Source organism: Opisthocomus hoazin, chromosome 5, assembly GCF_030867145.1.
Source record: "Opisthocomus hoazin isolate bOpiHoa1 chromosome 5, bOpiHoa1.hap1, whole genome shotgun sequence".
Classification (NCBI taxonomy): domain Eukaryota; kingdom Metazoa; phylum Chordata; class Aves; order Opisthocomiformes; family Opisthocomidae; genus Opisthocomus; species Opisthocomus hoazin.
This window is the reverse complement of record NC_134418.1, coordinates 29798912-29817399: the sequence shown is the minus strand read 5'-3', so window position 1 is coordinate 29817399 and position 18488 is coordinate 29798912. Positions and strand designations below refer to the sequence as shown.

The following is an 18488-nucleotide window of genomic DNA, read 5'->3' as shown; positions in this document are numbered from 1 at the left end:
TCAAGAGAGTATAGGTAGCTGGACATTGTCTTTTGATGACATCCTATCCATTCAAATCTTTTGCAGTCATAGGTATTACCTGTCTGAGCAATATGATGTTTATCATCATTATTCCAGCACCTTCAGCTTTCCCTTTGCCACCATCTGATCTTGAATGTGAAGCTTCTACACCTGCTATTCCTGTAGGTTCCCTTTGGAAAGTGCAGTGTAGCCTGTTATGGAAAACTTCATATTATTTTAGGTTCACATTTCACTGGGAATAGCTGGACAAACATGACTGACTCCCTTTATTGCTATCTAGCTGAAAAGTTTGTCCAGTGTCTTGTTAACTTATCTGACAGCAGTCTTGTGCTTTGTTGACTTCTGTGGGGAGTTAGCGTGTGGGGACATCACAGGTCTGGGTGCAGGTAAATGGCTGGCTGGATAGTTCAGCATGTCTTTGGCTATAATGCTGTTTTCTTCACTGTCGTCACAGATATAATCTGTTGTTAACCTAAAGTCTAAATCTAAGTCTAAACCTGTGACTCCTCAGAGGACCTGAACCCTGTTGTTGATTTTGATTTGCAGCCTTATTATAGACAAATTAATGTACATGAGTGACAGCACACCAACAAGAGACGAGAAGAAAATGAGTAATTAACATATATTGGGTATTACTGATTGCTTTTATGATTATCTGGATTTTAAGGTATTAGCTGGAAAAATAACTTCTAATCCCTTATTAAAGATAAAAGGCAAGTCATTAAAAGTAGAAGGTTGTTTTCAGTCCTGAGAAGCACTGGAACCATGTCTTGGCTCCAGCAGCGAACTAACCTTGAAAGCCTGTAATTCCAAGTTACTCAGCTTAGTTGTTCTCCTCGGCAAGGGAATTTCTGAAGTTTCCCATGTGCTGGGAGGTGGAGGGGGATGCAAGACAAAGCGACCCTTGTCATACGAACTGCGTGCTTGGCACCGGGACAGGGTCCTTTGAATATTGGTATTAACCGAGCCCTGCCCAGCGGCTGGGCTGTGGACTTTCGACAGCGCAGTCTGAGGTCGCTTAACTGCGTGGCGTGCTTCTGCGGGGTGGTTTGTAACTTTAACTTCACGTTTCTGTTGGGGGCACATCTCCTGTACGAAGCTCCCATCGCACCTCGACTCCTTTCGACCTTCCCGACAGCAGCGCCTGCCCTCGCTGTTGTGGCCATCTAACTGGTTTCGTGATTATCTAACTGGTTTCACGACCATCTGACTGATTTTGTGGCCATGCACTGAGCTGAATCTGCAAAAGGGACTGGTCCAAGCACAGGCTGCTGATCCTAGTGGGGAAGGGGAAATGAGTGGTTGAAGCACTGGGAGTAAAGAAGTGTTAAAGCTCAGGAAAGGTGACATTTCCGTGTTACGATTCTTAAACCCACCCAGAGTATGTGCATGTGCTTGGTGTCAGAAGGAAAGCAGCAGCACCCTTGCTGAGTTATAATAATTAATGATTTGCAGAAACTTACCACACACTAAGGCTTTCCTAATAATAATGTATTTTTTTCAAAAAAACCAAGCATATTCCTTATTTCTCAATAATGAAATTTGAGCAACAGTAGAATTACAGAGTTTTAAAGTTTAATTCCTGTATTTTAACAGTTGAATGTTTGAACACGTCATGTTTATATACTTCTACTATACTTTCAAAAAGCAATTTAAAATGCAGTGAGATCAATTAATAAGAAATAAAGGTAGCATTTAATGACGCTAAGGAGATCAGTATTTGTAAAGCAATTTACATTTGAGGCAATGCTGTTTTGATGGAATATATTTTGGAAAACACTGCTCATTTCTGGTTTGCTCTTTCCATCCCAAGATTTTTAGAAGGTTATCACTAGTACCTGAGTGATTTGAAGTCTTTTTTTTTTCAGTTTGTTTTTTTTTTTTTAAAGTCCTGAACACTGCTTAAGGCCAACTGTGCTGCTGGGTGCTCAGTGCTTTTGCAGATGAGGCCACTTTATTGTGCTTGAGGAGGGATTTAAAAGGTACAGGTAGAGTTTGACTCCGTGTTGAGTTGGTCACGGTCGATTCCCGGAGTGCAGAGGAAGCAGTGTTGTTTCAGAGTTGTTTTGCTCTTTTGCTCTGGCTGGTCTTGAGGGACAGCACATGGAGTCAGACTGGTATTGCTGGGGCAGGCCTGGGTGTTTCCAAAAAGTTATCGTAGAGGGTCCTGACAAAAAACAGTCTTCTGTGGAGTTAAGGATGTAATAACTCCAGTCAAGATGTATCTGATAAAGGTCACTTCAATTCTGAATGCGAATGTCCATGCAAGAAATTTATGTGATTTCTCTAATGCATTTTAAACCCCAGCTTCCAGTAATTTAGGTTTAATTGCTCCTGGTGCCTCTGTTTAGCTTATTTGGGTATGCCTGTGCAGCACCCTGAATAATTTGGTTGTGGACTCCTGAATGAAACGGTTTTGGCTGCCACAGAACACTTGGTTAGTAATAACTCCATCTTACTAAAAGCCAGAGAAGTTGGAGTTGGGGCACTTGGTGAGACGTGGGAACACTTTGCACGAAAAAACCAGCATATATATTTTTCATGTTGAATGCGTTTTTTTTGCAAATGCTTCTAACATACAGGGATGGCTTTTTGTTACTTTAGTTTCTGATCTCAACTTCCAGACCATGATGCCAAGCAGATCATTAAAACCAGCATGGGCTATCTAGTCTCTCTTCATTACTAAAAGTTGTTCTCAAAACCTGGCAAAGTGCTCACGTTTGGGCAGCAGATGTGGTAACTGGAGTGGAGATTAGCTATATGAGGAGTTCACTAATGGAATACAATAAATTAGGTTGGAAGGCTCCTGTGGAGGTCTCATCTGGTCCAAACCTCTGCTCAAAGCAGGGCCAATTTGGTAATTAAGTTATTAATATTGGTTGCTAAGTTATGATGTAGTGTCCAAAGCACTCTTTTGTGAGATAGAAGTGCAGGTAGAAAAGAGCCCCAAGGAGGCCCACCGACTTTTTTTTTTTCTCTCAAATCATTCTGATCTCTTTGGATACATCTGGGCTGTCAGTGCTCAGAGCAGAGAATACTTAGGTGTTCTGGGGCTCCCTTTTAGCACACGCAGTACAAAATTGTTTGTGCCACGAGATGGTATTGAGATGTGGCCTGGGTGTGCTCTAATCAAGAAACTGGGAAACGTGGATGCTTGGTTTTGGTTATCTAGGAGCGGCTCAGGGAAACATCCCTCTGGATCCTCCTTGCATTCCTTGTTCCACCCATTTTGTCTGAACTGTGGTTAAAAATGTCAATTTTCCCTGTTGCGTTCTTCATGACAAGCACAAGGAATTGCTGCTTCTCTCTCTCTTCTCCTGTGGTTTCATCTTTACCTCACATGCACATGCTGTAAGCAGTGAAGTCAGTAAGTGAGTCCTGCTGTATCCTCCTGCTCAAAGGTAGAATGAAGGAGGTGACATGATCATGTGAAATGTACCATTCACACATGGCTTGCCTGCTCTGGGGCTAACCATTAGGAAGGTCAATGCTTGGGCAAAAATCACCCCCGTGTATTTTGCTAATTACAAGCAGCGGTTCTGTTCAGCCCAAGCCATCCTCAAACTGACCTCCTTCTAGTTTTTAACTCCCAACTGTCTAATAATTAACAAGCTACTTAATGCACGACAAAAGACCAATTAACCTTAAAGCATTTAGTGAACTACATGTAAATTAGTTGTAAAATGTTGCTGTAAACATCAAATGTTAGGCAATTACATAAACCAATAATTGCTGAAGTTTCATTTAGGAGCTTAAAAGAAAGAAAAAAAACAATCTGCGTAAGTAGCATTTCGGTTCTGAGAACTCTGCTAATGGTTTTGTTTTTAGCTACAGCAACCCCGGTCTGTGTAAGTCCGAACAGGCTGTGGCAGCTCAGATTTGCTGTGGTTTTAGTAGTGGAAGAAAAATAAAGGCATACTAACCTTGTGCACTATTTGAAGCCACGGTGTGGTTGAACAGTGGTAGAAAACTTCCAAAGGGGCAGTACCTGCAGTCTAGAAAGAAAGGGAAATCAGATTAAATAATTTGTTTCTTTCTGCTGTGGTGGGTGGTATCCCATGTTAAAGTCTGTTAAACTAGCTGGGTACCAATTTATAGTGATTTCGTGGATTGATTATTGTTTTCTTCGGTTTCAGGCTGTACAAAATGTTCCAGACCTTGCTAAAACGTTGCAGCTGGACAGGGTCTTGTGAGGTGCGAGCACAAGGGGTCTTGGCCACTTACTGCTGTTGAGTTCATCTATCTTTTCTTCCTCTTTCTGCAGACACCTTCATGTCTGAGCTGCCTCACGTGTTAGCCTTTGAAAAAGGTTAAGTGTCTTTCCACCTGCCTCTGTGGTGAAGTTTCACATGAAGAAGCTGGTTTGCTTTTCTGCAAAATCTTTAATCCTCTTAATTGGCTGTCTCACTCCAAGGTGGTCCAGTTTACCCACCAGTTCTCAAGCTGCTGCTGCTAACGTTCTTAAATAATTTTCCTTGTACACCTTATATATTGATTCTCCAGTTTTTGACTGAATCTTCTTTATGTTTCATGTTTGCTGGTTTTGCTTTGACCTAGGCTTGTGTTGGACTAAGGTATTCTTAAATGGTACAGTGAAGTGGGGCTTTGCCTCCTTATTCTGTATATTTGTGCTTCCTTGCTGCTTTTGAGCCTCTGTTGTTTCAGTAAAACTGTATCTCTGTGTGGCTCTCTTTGCATTCCGTATGTAGTCTCCAAATGTATCTCTAGATACCAAGTTTCTCGTTTTGCAGTGAAAAAAAAGTTAGGTTTGTTTGAACTAGCTTTCTTCCTTCCTCAGTTTCGGCAGTATCCTTTTCCTGAGTATGTGGCTCTTGCTTACGGTACAGAAATTCGCTAATTGAAAGCTGACCTATGCTTAATTTTACTGTATAAATACATTGGATAATGATTTTTTTTTTTCTTTTTGCACACAATTTTACTAGTATAGATCCTAGTAGTGTGCATTTCCCAAAAGTGGAAATATTTGATACTTATATTTGATTGATTGAATTACATAAATTTCCTTAAAGCATTAAAACTACCTTCCAGTATAGGTTAGCAAATCCACTGAAGCTATTGCCTTGCCTGAGTCAATTTTCCTTCTTGTACTTTGGAGTCTGATGAGCATGGCTCTTCCCTCTTCTGCGCAGTAGACACCAAGGTCAACCACAAAATCTGGCCAGTTGATGTGCAGCCAAGGAAGGGTATACACTGCTAGCCTGACATCGCTTTTCATGAGCATCTCATTGGCCTGCTCTTGATTTTTTTGTTTTACATTTTTTTTTGTTTACAAAATTCTTTTGTCTCAACTTGTTTTCCTTTCTCCAACATTTGTTTTCACTGTTGACATTTGCTAAAATGCCTGCTGTGTGATACCCTGCCAGCTTACCTCCCTCCCCCTCGCTAATGAGAGAGATCTGCTATTTAGGAGCTTATATAAAATGGCTCCAAGTATGGACCTGTGCGCACCTCTTGTCAGCAGTTGATCTAATGATGCGATCTTTCAAGTTCACTGTGTGAGGAATACTGAGCAACTGAGTGTTTCTTACGTGGAGGGTTGGGTTTTCAGGTCTTGGTCTGTCTGGGTTCTGCTTCAGAGTAGTGGGGTGCATCTGAAGGCGCAGACTTTGTGCAAGACCTTGTCTGTGAACCAACGAGCCAGTTTTTTTCTGGCATGATCATGTCCTGTGGAGGTTTAGTGCTGACCTAGGAGGCGGGGAGAATAAAAAGGAGGCAGAAGCTTGAACTCTACTTGCTGTTGCAAGGGGAAACCGGTGAAGAGCAACAGCCACAGAAATGTCACCAGGCTTTTGAGAACAAGTTGAGTCAGGAGTTTCTTTCTGGGAAGCCAGTTGGAAGGAGTGTGCTGCTGGCAGCCTGGAGCCACTCCGAGCCCAAAGTTAATGGTGGTTAATTTTTAAAGGCAGGAACGAAACTGGTTATTGTGTCTGTATCTCAATAGCGTCTTTCTGCTGCTGAAATACCGTTGCAAGAGACCTTTTCTGAACTGTTTTGGCTCAGAGGGAAACAGAAAATGCCCTCAGAGAAGTGATTTATCCACCAGAAGCTTTGCTTTGCCACACTACCTACAGATGGTGGCAATTTCATCAGGATGATGATAACCTCTCCAGGGATGCCAAGTGAGGGAAGTGCTGAGGATGGCGTGTTATCAGGATTTAAAATACGAAATAAATGCGTCACTCAAAGTGCAGGTCTGAAGAGAGGGATCTACTTGATTGAACTTGTTTTGCAGCAGTGAGGGAGCATGAGGAAAACCAGCATCCAGACATGAAACTAACTGGTTTTTTAACCATTCTGTCAGGCCAAATCCTGCTGCTCTCCCAGTCAATGAAAGCATTGTCTGAACTCTCACGCTGGTTTTGCAGCTTTTTAGATAAGTGGCTGTTAAACTTTAAGAGCCAAAAGGGCGGTTTGTCACTGAATGAAGCTTTTCACAAGGTGATGGAAAAAAAGAAAAGCTGAGCTTTTTCAAAGCATCTCAAAGGAGGCTGGCGCCTTACTCCTGCTGATATTCAAGATGAGCTGACCTTCTAAGCTCCAAAGGGGTTTGGGCTACTGAATACACACATTAATGCTTGTAGTGTGGAGGTGTGCATTTGTCAGAACAGCCAATGCGTATCCCTCATCTCCGTCCCTTGAAGAAAGGAAGTGCCTTCCACATCCACCACCAACTCTGGTGAAGACTAGTTCTAGTTATATCAGTAACAGACACCTCTGCATGTTTATTTGTATCTTCGTTTTCCCTCTGTTGACTGCTGCAGTGCCCCTTTGCTGTACTTTGTTCAACCCAAGCAGGAGAGCTGGAGTCATTGCTATTCAAAACGATGCCTAGTAACAAACACTGCCTTTGATAATTTTACACTCTGCAGTGAAAAGAAGGTCATGTTATGGATGTTGAAGAAGTGTTTGTCAGCCTTGAAAAATGAGATTCACCTTGATGGGGCTTCTCTTATTACTTGTTCTGCCAGACTTCAGGTACCCAGCTTCAGTCTCTGACCCGTGGAACTTCATCCTGCCACTTACATCTGTCCCAAATGAAACCACTCAGATAGGACCCAGCCATTGATCCCCATTTCATAAACAATGGTGCTGTGTGCAAGGCAATGGAAAAATCAGACCTAATTTATTTAGCTCTCCCTCCTTCCTCTCCCCCAGCGGTAATTTGTGCTTCTGAGCCTTGCGGCTGATGGGAGCCTGTGGCACCTGTCTCCTACGTGGTATTTGAAGCGAGGCAGGTGATCATGAAGAAATAACAACCTGCAGAACCTTCTCAGTACATATGTGTTGCTCTTGTACATCAGTTGGTCTCCTGAAACTATTTTAAGGAATAATAATACACTTTTCTCTCTGTGCCTGAAGTGGGCAAGGTATTTGGCAACATTTAAAATGGGGGCGGGGGGCAGAATGAGAAGAGTTGAAAGCAGGAAGTGTTGGATGCCAGAGGCATTCAGTACTCCTTGAAATACTGCTTGGCAACAGAGATGGACTCCGTTTCAGCCGGAGACACTGGCTGAAAAACACATGGGACAAAGGGCTCAGCGAGCGCTGAAGCTGCAGGAGCGAAAAATGAAAATCCTTGCACGCTTGCGCTTGGCTTCCTTCTTCTGCGGGTCGGTTCTTTTCTGTTGCACCCTTGCTGAAGAAGGCTGCTAGAAGTGCTGAAGTGGTCAGAACTGGTGTGGAGACTGATTGAATGGGACAAATAGACAATGATGAAACCTTGCTTGTGAGAAGAGCTTAATAGGCATAAAATTGTCTATTGCAGCCGGAGGGCTGGTTTTAAAGCGCAGAGAGGGAAGGGAATTTTATTCTTGTCACTGCATGGAAGCTTAAATTCAGAAAAAGAACCCAGAGTTGTTATAGCTGTGTCCTTAAAAATATTGCTGAACTCTTACCACTACCTAAACAAGGGGGTACAGGTAAACTGAATTAAGAGTTTGTCAGGAGGGCTTGTAGCTGGTGCAAGGAAATGACAGTGCTTATCCAGGGACTGCATCACATCAAAACAACTTTAAAATTGTCTTTAAGGGAGCTGTGTTACAGTGTTGGAAAAGAAAATGGTATCTTTTTTTGCTTGACAGAAGAACAGGAATTTTCTCTTGTGCCAACTTACACTGAGCAGTTGCTTTGTGCCCACGTTGTGCTGTTGATGCTGGTGGAAGTATGGGGGGAGTTGCGCATGATCACTAATGTGATTAAGATGTTTAAGATACTAGGATAGGACCCCAGGAGGATTCCAGAGAGGTGAATAGCACACATCTTTGCAAGAAACTGTGAAAGCCATACTGCTTTAATAAAAAAAAAGAGAGAAAAGCCAAAGAAAAAGAAAAGCTATTTTCTTTTGCTATTAAGCTCTTGTCACAAGCTGAGAATTAGGGAGTAATTTTTAAACTTTGTTATATATGGCAGACACTATGCTGCTAAATGTTTTAACTGGAGACTTAACTGTTATTCAGGTCCAAGGGAGGTGTGATGCCAGACAGCATCTTGTATCTGTGTGACAGTGGGAAATGTTACAAAGCTTAGAAAAAAGACAGGCTTTCTCTAGATGCTGCTTTTTCTTTATTAAAGTGTTTTTGGCAGCTGCTCAGTAATAGCTCCTTAAGAATGTGCTGCTGGAGCAGTTTCACACAACTTGAAGCAAGATGGCTGACCTCCAGGGCTAGGCAAAAAATACCTTTGGTACCCGTATTTTGTAGTGAATTGCTTGTGAAGTGGTTTATATCATGCTAGGGCTTATAAACAGTATGGTTTGTTACAGGACGCAGGCTGTGGTACAGAAGCATGGGCTAGTTATTTAGTAAAAGTAAGTGTCAGAGGCATCACTGCCTTTGATGTAATTAAAAATGGCACCTGGTGAATCTAGAAAATTTTTTATAAGTGATAGAGAAAGAGAATTTTTTTCTAGTAGTTTGGAAGCTAGTCACTGCTGATGCAAAGCAGCCTAGCTACAGCATACCCACGGAAAATACAGTGGTCCATGTACAGCTGATTCCGCACCCTTGAAATCAGTGGAACCTTGTGTTGATTTAAGCAGGCAGAGATTTGCATTGTTAATGTATTAAATATTCGGTCTGGCTCAACTTGCTAATCATGTGTCTGTGGGAGTCTATCAATAATGCATTTCATTTGGAATATGCAGCTGCCTCTGCTCCTGATGTGTTATATAGATATTATTGTAATTGTCTGCAGCTGAAAAAAACCAGACAATTTTTGAAGACAGTTATTGACAGTCTGTTTCAAGTGGAACAATATTGGGAAAAGTTCATAGTTAGACTTGAGGTATAGCATGCAATGGTGTCTCTGTCATAACTGTGGGGTTGGAATTAGCAGTCTTTCTTTGTTTATAGGCAGTGCCCTTTCTGTTAAGGCTGACCAACTTTTTTGTTAGATGAAGCTGGTTTTGTTTAAAGGTTGCCAGACCGATTGTCCACATTGCGTACCTTGTCCACGTGAGCTGTCTGCTATAGATGAGTTGATCTGAGACACTTTTGGAAGCAGGGTGTTTCTTCTGCCCCTGTATCTCCAAGGAATGTTTCAATAAAATAGCTGTGGACAAAACTTTTGTACATGATCTCAACAACACCTGAAGACAAAGGGAGCTGAGAATGCTCAGCAAATCATTACGTAAAAGCTGCCATTCTTCTGGCACTTGAGAGAATATGTTATTAGTAAGCATTTGTCTAATACTGAAGATTTTTTGCAGATCAAAGACTTAATATATGCCACATGCTTCAGAGGAGCTTACAGCAGAACGTGTACGATCATGCAGTATAATAGTCCAGTAAAAAATGGATTATTCAAGACGCGGTCAATGCTATTCATTATGTGCTGGAAAGGGTCACGATCAAGGGATGGGGGATATTTGCTTCAAGATGGATCAAGCAACTTGAATAGCGTTCTCCACTTTTGCACCCCATAGTTGTGAAAGAAACTAGTAGTATGGTGAGCATGGTGAGTGTTCCCTGCAGGCTGCCAGGTTCTGCCTGGGGACAAGTCTAATCTGCCTTACAACCAGCCAACACTGAGTGCAGGGTCAAAAAGTAATTGTTTTTCTTTATAAGAAAAGAGGCAAAATAAGAAAAAAAGCAGTTCTCACGCTTGCTTAGAGCGATTAGCTGGAGTGCTGATCATCTGGAGGTGGGTTCTGCAAGACCCTGGGAAAGGCCTGATGTGCAGTCACTGAGCAACGTCTTCAGGTGGAAGCATTCCTATGATGCCAATGTCACCTGTAAATCTTCATGCAGTTGACTTCTTCAGTGGAGCTCAAGGATGCTTTCACTTGTTAGAGCACTTGGGAAATCAGGAAATCAGTTCTCACCTGGGTTGTTCTGCAGAAATTGGTACTACCTAATTTGACTGTTATCTCTTCTGTAATAGGAATAATAGTCCTAACCCAAAAAGGTGCAAGAACAGCAAGGAGAGTCTGTGTGCAGTGCTCTGACAGGAGCAGTGCTTGAGAAATGCTGAACAGTATCGCTTGTAAACGGAGAGAGTGTCCTTTGCCTTACCCCGTGGCCTTGGCTCAGTGTGTCAGATGCCGTACATGAACTGGTGAAGATGTCCAAGATGATGCTTTTTAGTGACTTCTGCTTTTAGGTGTGATTCTGGGTTGGTTTTTTAGGGAAGCTGGTAAAACTGACCCATGAAAACCTTGCCTGCTTGCTTTTAGATGGTGCTCTTAAGTCTCATCTCACATTCTCATTGTGAAATCTTAACCTGGTCTTGATTCAGAAGCTTTCATCCGCAATTTTTTCCAAATTCGGTAAATGAACTAGCTCTTGCCTATATTAATTAAGCCAGGTAGATGCAGAGCAAGAATCTCACTGCGAAATCAAGATGGTGTGAATTCTGGTCTTACCAGCATTGGTCCAGGTTACTGCTACTTCTGATGACATCCTTGTTGTGAAAGCGGATCAAGAGGCGATACTAGGTGTCCACAGTCTGCCCTCCAGCTGGAAGCTGTACGAAGGGACAATCAAAATTAAAGTGAGTTGCAATTTTTTTTTCTAGTCTCCTGTCTTAGGAGCAGTTTTGCACTGTCTATAGTCTGCAGAGCTCTGTGCTGGTGTTTCACTGTTTGCTGCCTGCTAGGCATGAAGCCTAGATAGAGAAGGTGTTGTGCTATCAGTGGTACTGGAAGTGTAAAACTGCCTGGTTTGCTGTTCTGATTAGTAATGCTTGCTGACTGGTGCGTGGGATTTTGTCATCAGTTATCCCTAGTGGAAACTTACCCCCAGACTGTGCCTTGAATTGTGTCTAAAAACACTCAAACTCTGGGGCTTGTCTGTGGAAGAAGGGTCAGGAAAATGAATGACAATTGATCAAAGATATAAATCATAAGGGAAATGATTAAACTGCATAAGGTCTTGAGGTCTTGTATAGACATTAACACACAATTAAAATGGTTTTGGGTAATGGATTAATTCTGGAAGTGAAGTCAGCTAAACTAGAAAGAAAATAATACTGATAAAAGTGTCTGCAAAGGTGTTTGATTAACTCTCTCTGACTTCAGATGGATTTGAAACGAGTTTTGGCTGAGGGCAGCCCCAGAAATTAATGGGAGTATAATCATGTCCTATTTTAATAAGCGTATTTGGAAAGCAAATTTGACAAATAGCCTTGCTTGATAATGTTACCACAGGCTTTAAGGAAGGATTTACACCCGGTCTCTTGGGGATTTTTGTAGCTGCTGATGTACTTCAGAGTAACAGAGAACTTCATGTTAGATGGTCCCTTTGGCCTTGAATGGAGGAAGCAGTTGACTGAGGTGCAGGTCCCAAGGGTGTTTAGAAGTATCACTGGTCACAGCAAGCTGAAAAAAGCAGGAGGAAACCCATGTTGGTTGATTGGAGAAGAAGCTGTTTTACTTGTACACCGACACAAATGAGTCCCCCCCCCTTCCCCCCATCCCGAGGCAGCATTGTACACCTGGAGAGCCGGGCGATAAGCATCTTCCATGCATGACAAGTGAGGCACTTGTAACTTGGCACCGAAGCAGGAGGTGACTTTAGGATGCTTGCCGATACCATGAAGGCCTCTGGCATTTCCGTGCGTGGCAGGGAGCACCGCAGGCACTGCGCCTGCTCTGCCGTCGTGCCGGGCGGCGAGGGAGGGCTCCCCACCAGAGCTGGGAGTTGCAGGAGTGGGACTGACGTCGGGCTGGGACGTTCAGCTGTGGCTGATTCGAGGTTGTTGTACTAGAATGTGTCTCTCCCTATTTCTGAGCTCCCTGAGATTTCTCTGTTGATGGAGATTGATTTTGCCTTTGGGAACCCGAGGGTATAAATTGTACTTGTAATTGGCCTGAACTGAACTAGGAGAAACTGCTGATGTGTTCATTCTTTTCTGTAAGTGATGTATTTTATAAGCTGCCTCATGGACCGCTTGTGACTGAGCGCAGGAACAGGAAAGGGAAAAGGTGGAACCAAGAGGTGCCAGTTCTGGATGGCAATACCTCTGTTTAAATGTTGCGTTGGAGCATTTTGCCATCTGCAATTAATACCTTAATTCCTCTCCCATTCAGGCGAAAAGTACAATCCTAGCCATATAAATCTGTGGATTAGCTTTTCCTCTGCTACATATGTATGTTGATCATCAGGTTGTTTCTTGAATGAGATAGTAAGGAAAGCAACATTAAAAAGACTCGGCAGTAGCGGCAGCCGATCCTGTCATTACTGGTGCTGGTTCCAGCAGCTCCGAAACTGGATGGATTAGGTGGAAGCGAAGGTGATGGTCAAGACTGGGGGAGGCTGGCGGGGCTGGTGCTCAAAGGTCGGGCGGGGGAGGTCTGCACAGTTCACCCCCCAGGTTAATTGCTCTCCGGTCCTTAAGCCTGATACTCAGCTGTCCTCCCTGCGCTGAGCACACAGTGTTCGCTCTGGAGATTAAGATGAAAATATGTTCTCTTTGCTAAAGAGAGCACATAAACAACCCATAAACGGCCCATTAACCTACAAAATCGCAATAAAGAACATGTGGTAAAGCAAGCCATAGGAGACCTGTGACCCTGCAAATTCCTTAATTGGATTTTGAACCTTATCATCTGTGCTAAATGCAGCTAATAGGAAATTAACAAAAACAAAAGAAAGAAGGGGTGATGTACGATGCATGTCCAGGTCTGGTGGCAGCGTTTCTGTAATTCCTTCATGATGCAGTTCAGTGAGCAAAATATCATGGGTGGCTGTGGAATTACCATGTTATGGGACTGAGTATCAGAGTAACACTTCCATGTAATAAAACCACTTCAAAACGACTGGAAAAAAAGAGATTTTTTTTTCCTGTCAGCTGCAGCTAGTGCCTTCATCAGCTGTAGAAGCTCTGCAGTCACTTCTCTCACAGGCTGTTCCATGTGCCAGCCAATTGCTGTGCTCCATGTTGCTTTGTGAAGCAATAGGATGTAAAATTATTTTATTGCTATTCTAGCTGTGATATTTAAATTCTGTTCAGCATATAAAAGTATAGTGAGAGTCATTGGTGCAGATTGAGAGGGAAGATGATGGAACATGCATGTTATGGGTACTCTGCCAGCAGGCCTTGCTCTTCATCTGGAGGGTAACAGCAGAGATCAGGCACCACCAGCCATGAGCTGTATTTGTCCAGCTTAAATTCCCCAGGCCTTTTCCACCGCTGTATTACCACCGAACAGCTGGAGAGTGGCAACTCTCCAGTGGATGGTGGTGGTCTTCAACTAAATTCCAACCCATTAAGGGAAGACAAGAAAGTAGATCATGGCAGTCTGCGGGCTCCTGCAATAAGCTGTTTTGTGTTCTTTTGGCCAGGCGTCATCTTTTAATTCTCTCTATTTAAAGGCATGAGCTGAATCTTTGGCCTCTATTTGAATAGGTATTTCTTCCAATGTACACCTCGTGAGAGACCTCTGCCCTGAAGCATGTGAGAGAAATTAAACCCTGCCTCCTGATGCCCGGGTGCCTTGGTTTCAGCACAAGCTTCTGGCACCAGTGGTTGACTTGGGTTGACTGTATAAAGATGAGCTCAAGTGTTATGCCTAATTGCTTTTTTAGAATGGGGTAATCTTAATTATTTATACTAATGTTTGTTTTAAACATGTTTTAGATGCAGATTTTCAGTCCAAATTGGTTTTCTAATTGCAAGGACAATTTTCATGCCTAAGGTTATGTGTCTGCAGATACGTTCTGGAACTGTTCTGCAAAGTGCATCTATTATATCCAAGTCAAATAATCAAATACTCATTATGCACCTCACAGATTCTGAGAAGTATATCTGAGAAAAAAAGATAAATTCTTTAGGAACTAGTGGTTACATAGGAGTGCTAATTACCAGGAGGGTTAATGTGTATTTTTCTGTAACTACAGGTCTGTAAATTCAGCTTAGCAATATTTTTCTCTACTGTTAGGAGCGTATCAAAGGAAAGCTTTTTTTTTTTGTTGGAAGTGGTGGATTTTCTCAGAGGGAGAACTGATGGGAAATGCGAAAGCATTTGTGTAGCCAGTCTGGGAATTTTACTGAATGATGGGCAATGTGTGGTGTATGTGATGTAGTGGCAGAGGCACAGACCGGTTGGTCTGTCTTGGAAGGCTGCGGTAGCAGACGTTCTGAGACAGTCATGTTTAAGGTAACTCTGGTTGTGGAACAGTACCCTTGAAATAATGAGCTTGGGAAAGGAGTGGTGATACACAATTATTTGTGTTGGGGATTGGCAAGGGCTGTGCTACACAGCGCTACAGAGGAGGGTGGTAGGGGCCATGTCTCAGGGAGGTGAAAATCGTGGGGAATAGTAGGTGGGGATTTCTGGAAACAGGTATAGATCAGCACCAGTTTGTGGTGCCTCAGTGGGTTGCACCTGTGGAGGCATGATGGTAGTGTTGGAAAACACAGATTGATGCACCCAGCTGGCAGGTAGAGAGGCTGGACTGTTATGCTCCATACTAAGGGATGGTCAGGGCTTTTATAGATATTCTTAATGGGATTGTGTTTCTGTGCTGAGGACTTTGTGACAGGAGAAAGAAGGAGCATGTAAATGTCCCTGCTCCCGTCTAAGTGAGAGAAGGAAATCACTTTCCAGCCCATTTAGCAGGATATGCAGTACTCTGAAGACCTCTTCAGAGGTTGCTTTCTCTGGTGTCGAGTTGGGACGTTAAAGAAGGGACATGTGGCTCCTCTATAAACATTTAAAGCCAAAAACCTGGTAGGTGCTAGGATGCTGAACAACCTGTACTCTCAATACCATCCTGGCCTGAGTGTTGCGGGGCTTTCCAGATGCGTGGATCCGTATGTTATTATCCCTCTTGCCTGAGTTTGCAGAGCCAGTGCAGTGCGAAGTACTTGAATGCCCAGGGAATTGCAAGGGCATTTATGACTGCAAATATACTTTGAGTAGAAATCTGTTTTATATTATGAAAGCATCATCACACTAATTGAGGAAGAAATTAATTATTATCAATCTTTGCTGAGTAATTTAAGAAGAAAGCTATGAAAAGTTTCTTTAGAAAAAAGAAAGGGGGGGGGCGAGGAAAGGGCATATTTGTTACTGGTTCCTTTTTTCCCATTACAAATTCAGACTTTGTTTACCCTGGAAAAATCAGCGGTGATTGGACACCTGGTGTAATTAATTATTTTGCAACAGACAGACAGCTGATCTTTTGAAAAGAAAGGAGTTTTTAGCAGAACCGTTCAAAGTTCATAGTCTGCTGTTTAATGCTAGTAAACATTCTACAGAAAGGATGTCTGTCTTAAAATTTCACATGATCACACCTTCATTTTAAGGTGATATGATTGGGGAAAAAACTGTAGACCCCAAGAAGTCCTCCAGTAAGGTGACTCTTGTGGCACGAGCTCCAGTTGCCTTGGGAGATGCCCTTAGGTATTGGGATGTGAACAGTGACGTTCTCCATTTTTAATTTTGAATCATGTGTGTTGCTTAACAAGGAAGGGGTTTCTGCTAATTTTTCTTGTGCTAATAATGCAAATGAACTTTGCTTGTGCTATCACAAGAGCATGTGTTGAACGTTGTTTCTTTTGCCTAAATGGGCAGTCATTTCCCAATGGGAACAGTTGTTTTTTTTCAGTGCGTTGGTGCCTGACTAAATGTGTTGGGTCGCATTCTTCATGTATAGATGAGACAACCTCTCTGTTAAATATTCCTGTGTTTTCCAGTGGTAGGTCTGGGGAGGTTACAGCCTGCCTTGCAGGCCAATGGGAGCCCGAGCCTTGCTGGCAGGGAGGGGAAAGCCAGCTATGGGATGCTGTCACAGCAAGCCCCAAAATAGTTTGGCTGAAACTGGTTTTACGTCATATAAAAAAGGGGGCGAAGGATCTCAGCTGATCACAGTACGAAACGTCCTTGGGCACGCACCATAGAGCATATTGGTTTTGAGCTTGATAGCGTTTTTTTTTACAAGGGCTGCAAATTGCTGTAACATAGTTAAGGACTGTAGGAAGAGGCAAGTTTTCCTGAACTTTACTCCCAGCTTGAACTTTCAAGAAGTGAAGTGAGAGCAAGGAAGGGGAGAGAAGGAGATAGACTTACCCTCGCTCACGCCCCTCCGTCTGCAGCGACTAGGATGTCAAATGGAAAAGACAGCCTGGAGAAACAGCTGAATGGCTTTGGGGAGAAGGGGAAGGAGAGGAGCCGCACGTCCCTGGTCATCTGTAAGGCCGTTAACCGCAGTATTTTCACCTCTGCAGTCTCCCCCGCTGCCGAACGCATCCGCTTCATCCTCGGAGAGGAAGATGACAGCCCGGCACCCCCGCAGCTCTTCACGGAGCTGGATGAACTTCTGGCCGTTGATGGACAAGAGATGGAATGGAAGGAGACTGCAAGGTGGGTTGGATTTCCTTCACCCTGAAAGGGAAGGGCAGCTGCACAGGACCCCTGTGGGAAATTCCTTTTTAACATTCAGTTGGGGTAATATCTGTGCTGCAGGATCACTTGGGGAATCCACAGAAAGGACTCTGTATAGTTCAAATTACCTTTCTTTGATAAATGAGAGAATTTGAAGATTTGTTTAAATATTCCTTTAGAACAATAACTAGAAAAAAATAGAGTGCCAGATTTATTTGAATAGTTTACCTGTGGAGAGTCAACAGTAGTATGGGCTGACTAGTGCTTTGCGAAGAGCGACAGTGTCTTGGCCAGAGTTGTCAGAAATCGGTGCCTGAATAAAGCTTCTGCACATATGTCAAAACTACTTCAATTCTATTGCCCAAAAGTAGATTTGAGCCTGACCTCACCACACACCACAAATTGGGAAATCTTGTCTGTGTCCCTCTCCTAGTGAGTTACTGATGGAATTCATTATAAATAGGCAAAAAAAACCCTAAAGGTGTTTTCTTTTGAGGAAGTTATTCAAGGTGTGTGTTAAATGCTGGATTGGGTTGCCTGTTGTGAGTTTCTTGGTTAGGTTCTCTGCCTGTTTCTTTGACGCTGCTGTTGGTTTGGTCAAAAAAACATGCCAAAAAACTGACTTTTTTTTTCATCTGGTGTACACAATGGTTACATATAGTTCATTTCTGAACACCACCCAAAGAGCCATTGGATTGGATTAATGATCTAAAGGCTGCTGTTTAGCATCTAGCCTTAAAGTTTTGATTTTTTTAATACAGTAAAAATATTTTTCTTGTGTTTGCCTTAAAAGGTAAACCCCTAATCGCAGTCTGGTTGCTGTGAAGGCCTGCAACATCCCACTAGAAAGAGGCGCTCACCCAGCTGGAGAGCAGTCCAGGGCTCTACCTTCCCTATTCCCATTCCCCTTCGCTTAACTTGGGGCTTTTCGCTTTCCTTTATTGTGCCTGGGCTAAGCTCTTTCCCCACCTTCCAGTCTTAAGGGCACCTACTATTTTTGTAGTTAGCCCGTGTTGTTTGGTTACCTTAATCTTCTTTACCTGCCGTTTAATGAACTGCTCTACTACCTACCCCTTTAACCCCTTATCTTTCTTTATTTTTACTTCTGTGTCACTTGGAGAGCCTATTTAAAGACTTTTCACCTTTCACTCTTTAACTTCTTACTTGTTGGTCATCCTTTTCTCCTTTTATTACTTTTCTTTGCTCTTATCATTAGTTCAGTACTTGCATTTTGTCATCTGTACCACCCACCCCTGCTTTTTACAGCAAATTACGCTTTCCTCTGTCCATGCACAGGTCTTTGGGAAGGGGTTTTAATTACAATTTGCTAAAGCATTTTCAGGATTCAGACCTTAGTGTTGTGTTTCTTACCAAGCAGTCTCTTTGGTCTCTGCTTTATACTATGAATATTGGGAAGCTCTTTTTTCCTTAAGTCGGAAAAAAGGATGCCCTGTGTCTTGCAGGGCAGATCACGAGGTGCTTCTGTTTCTTGAGGGACGTTGGTCAGGAGCCCTCCATTCTTACATTTGAAGGACCTTACAGTGGGATATGCCTGCACTCTTCGTACTGTCAGGTGACTGCAGAGAAAAAGGGAGGTTTTCTTCTTCTCTGGCAAATGATT

At 42.9% G+C, this 18488-nt stretch overlaps 1 protein-coding gene across 6 annotated transcripts in view; it reads left to right on the top strand.

Annotated features, from left to right (window-relative positions):
- Positions 1 to 18488, top strand: part of SLC4A4 (solute carrier family 4 member 4) — a 240596-nt gene that overhangs the window by 126830 nt on the left and 95278 nt on the right. For all 6 annotated transcript variants that reach the window (XM_075420783.1, XM_075420785.1, XM_075420784.1 and 3 more), the window contains one exon: positions 16711 to 16846. In XM_075420783.1, the coding sequence (XP_075276898.1) occupies positions 16711 to 16846 (136 nt within the window). The remainder of the gene's footprint in view (positions 1 to 16710; positions 16847 to 18488) is intronic.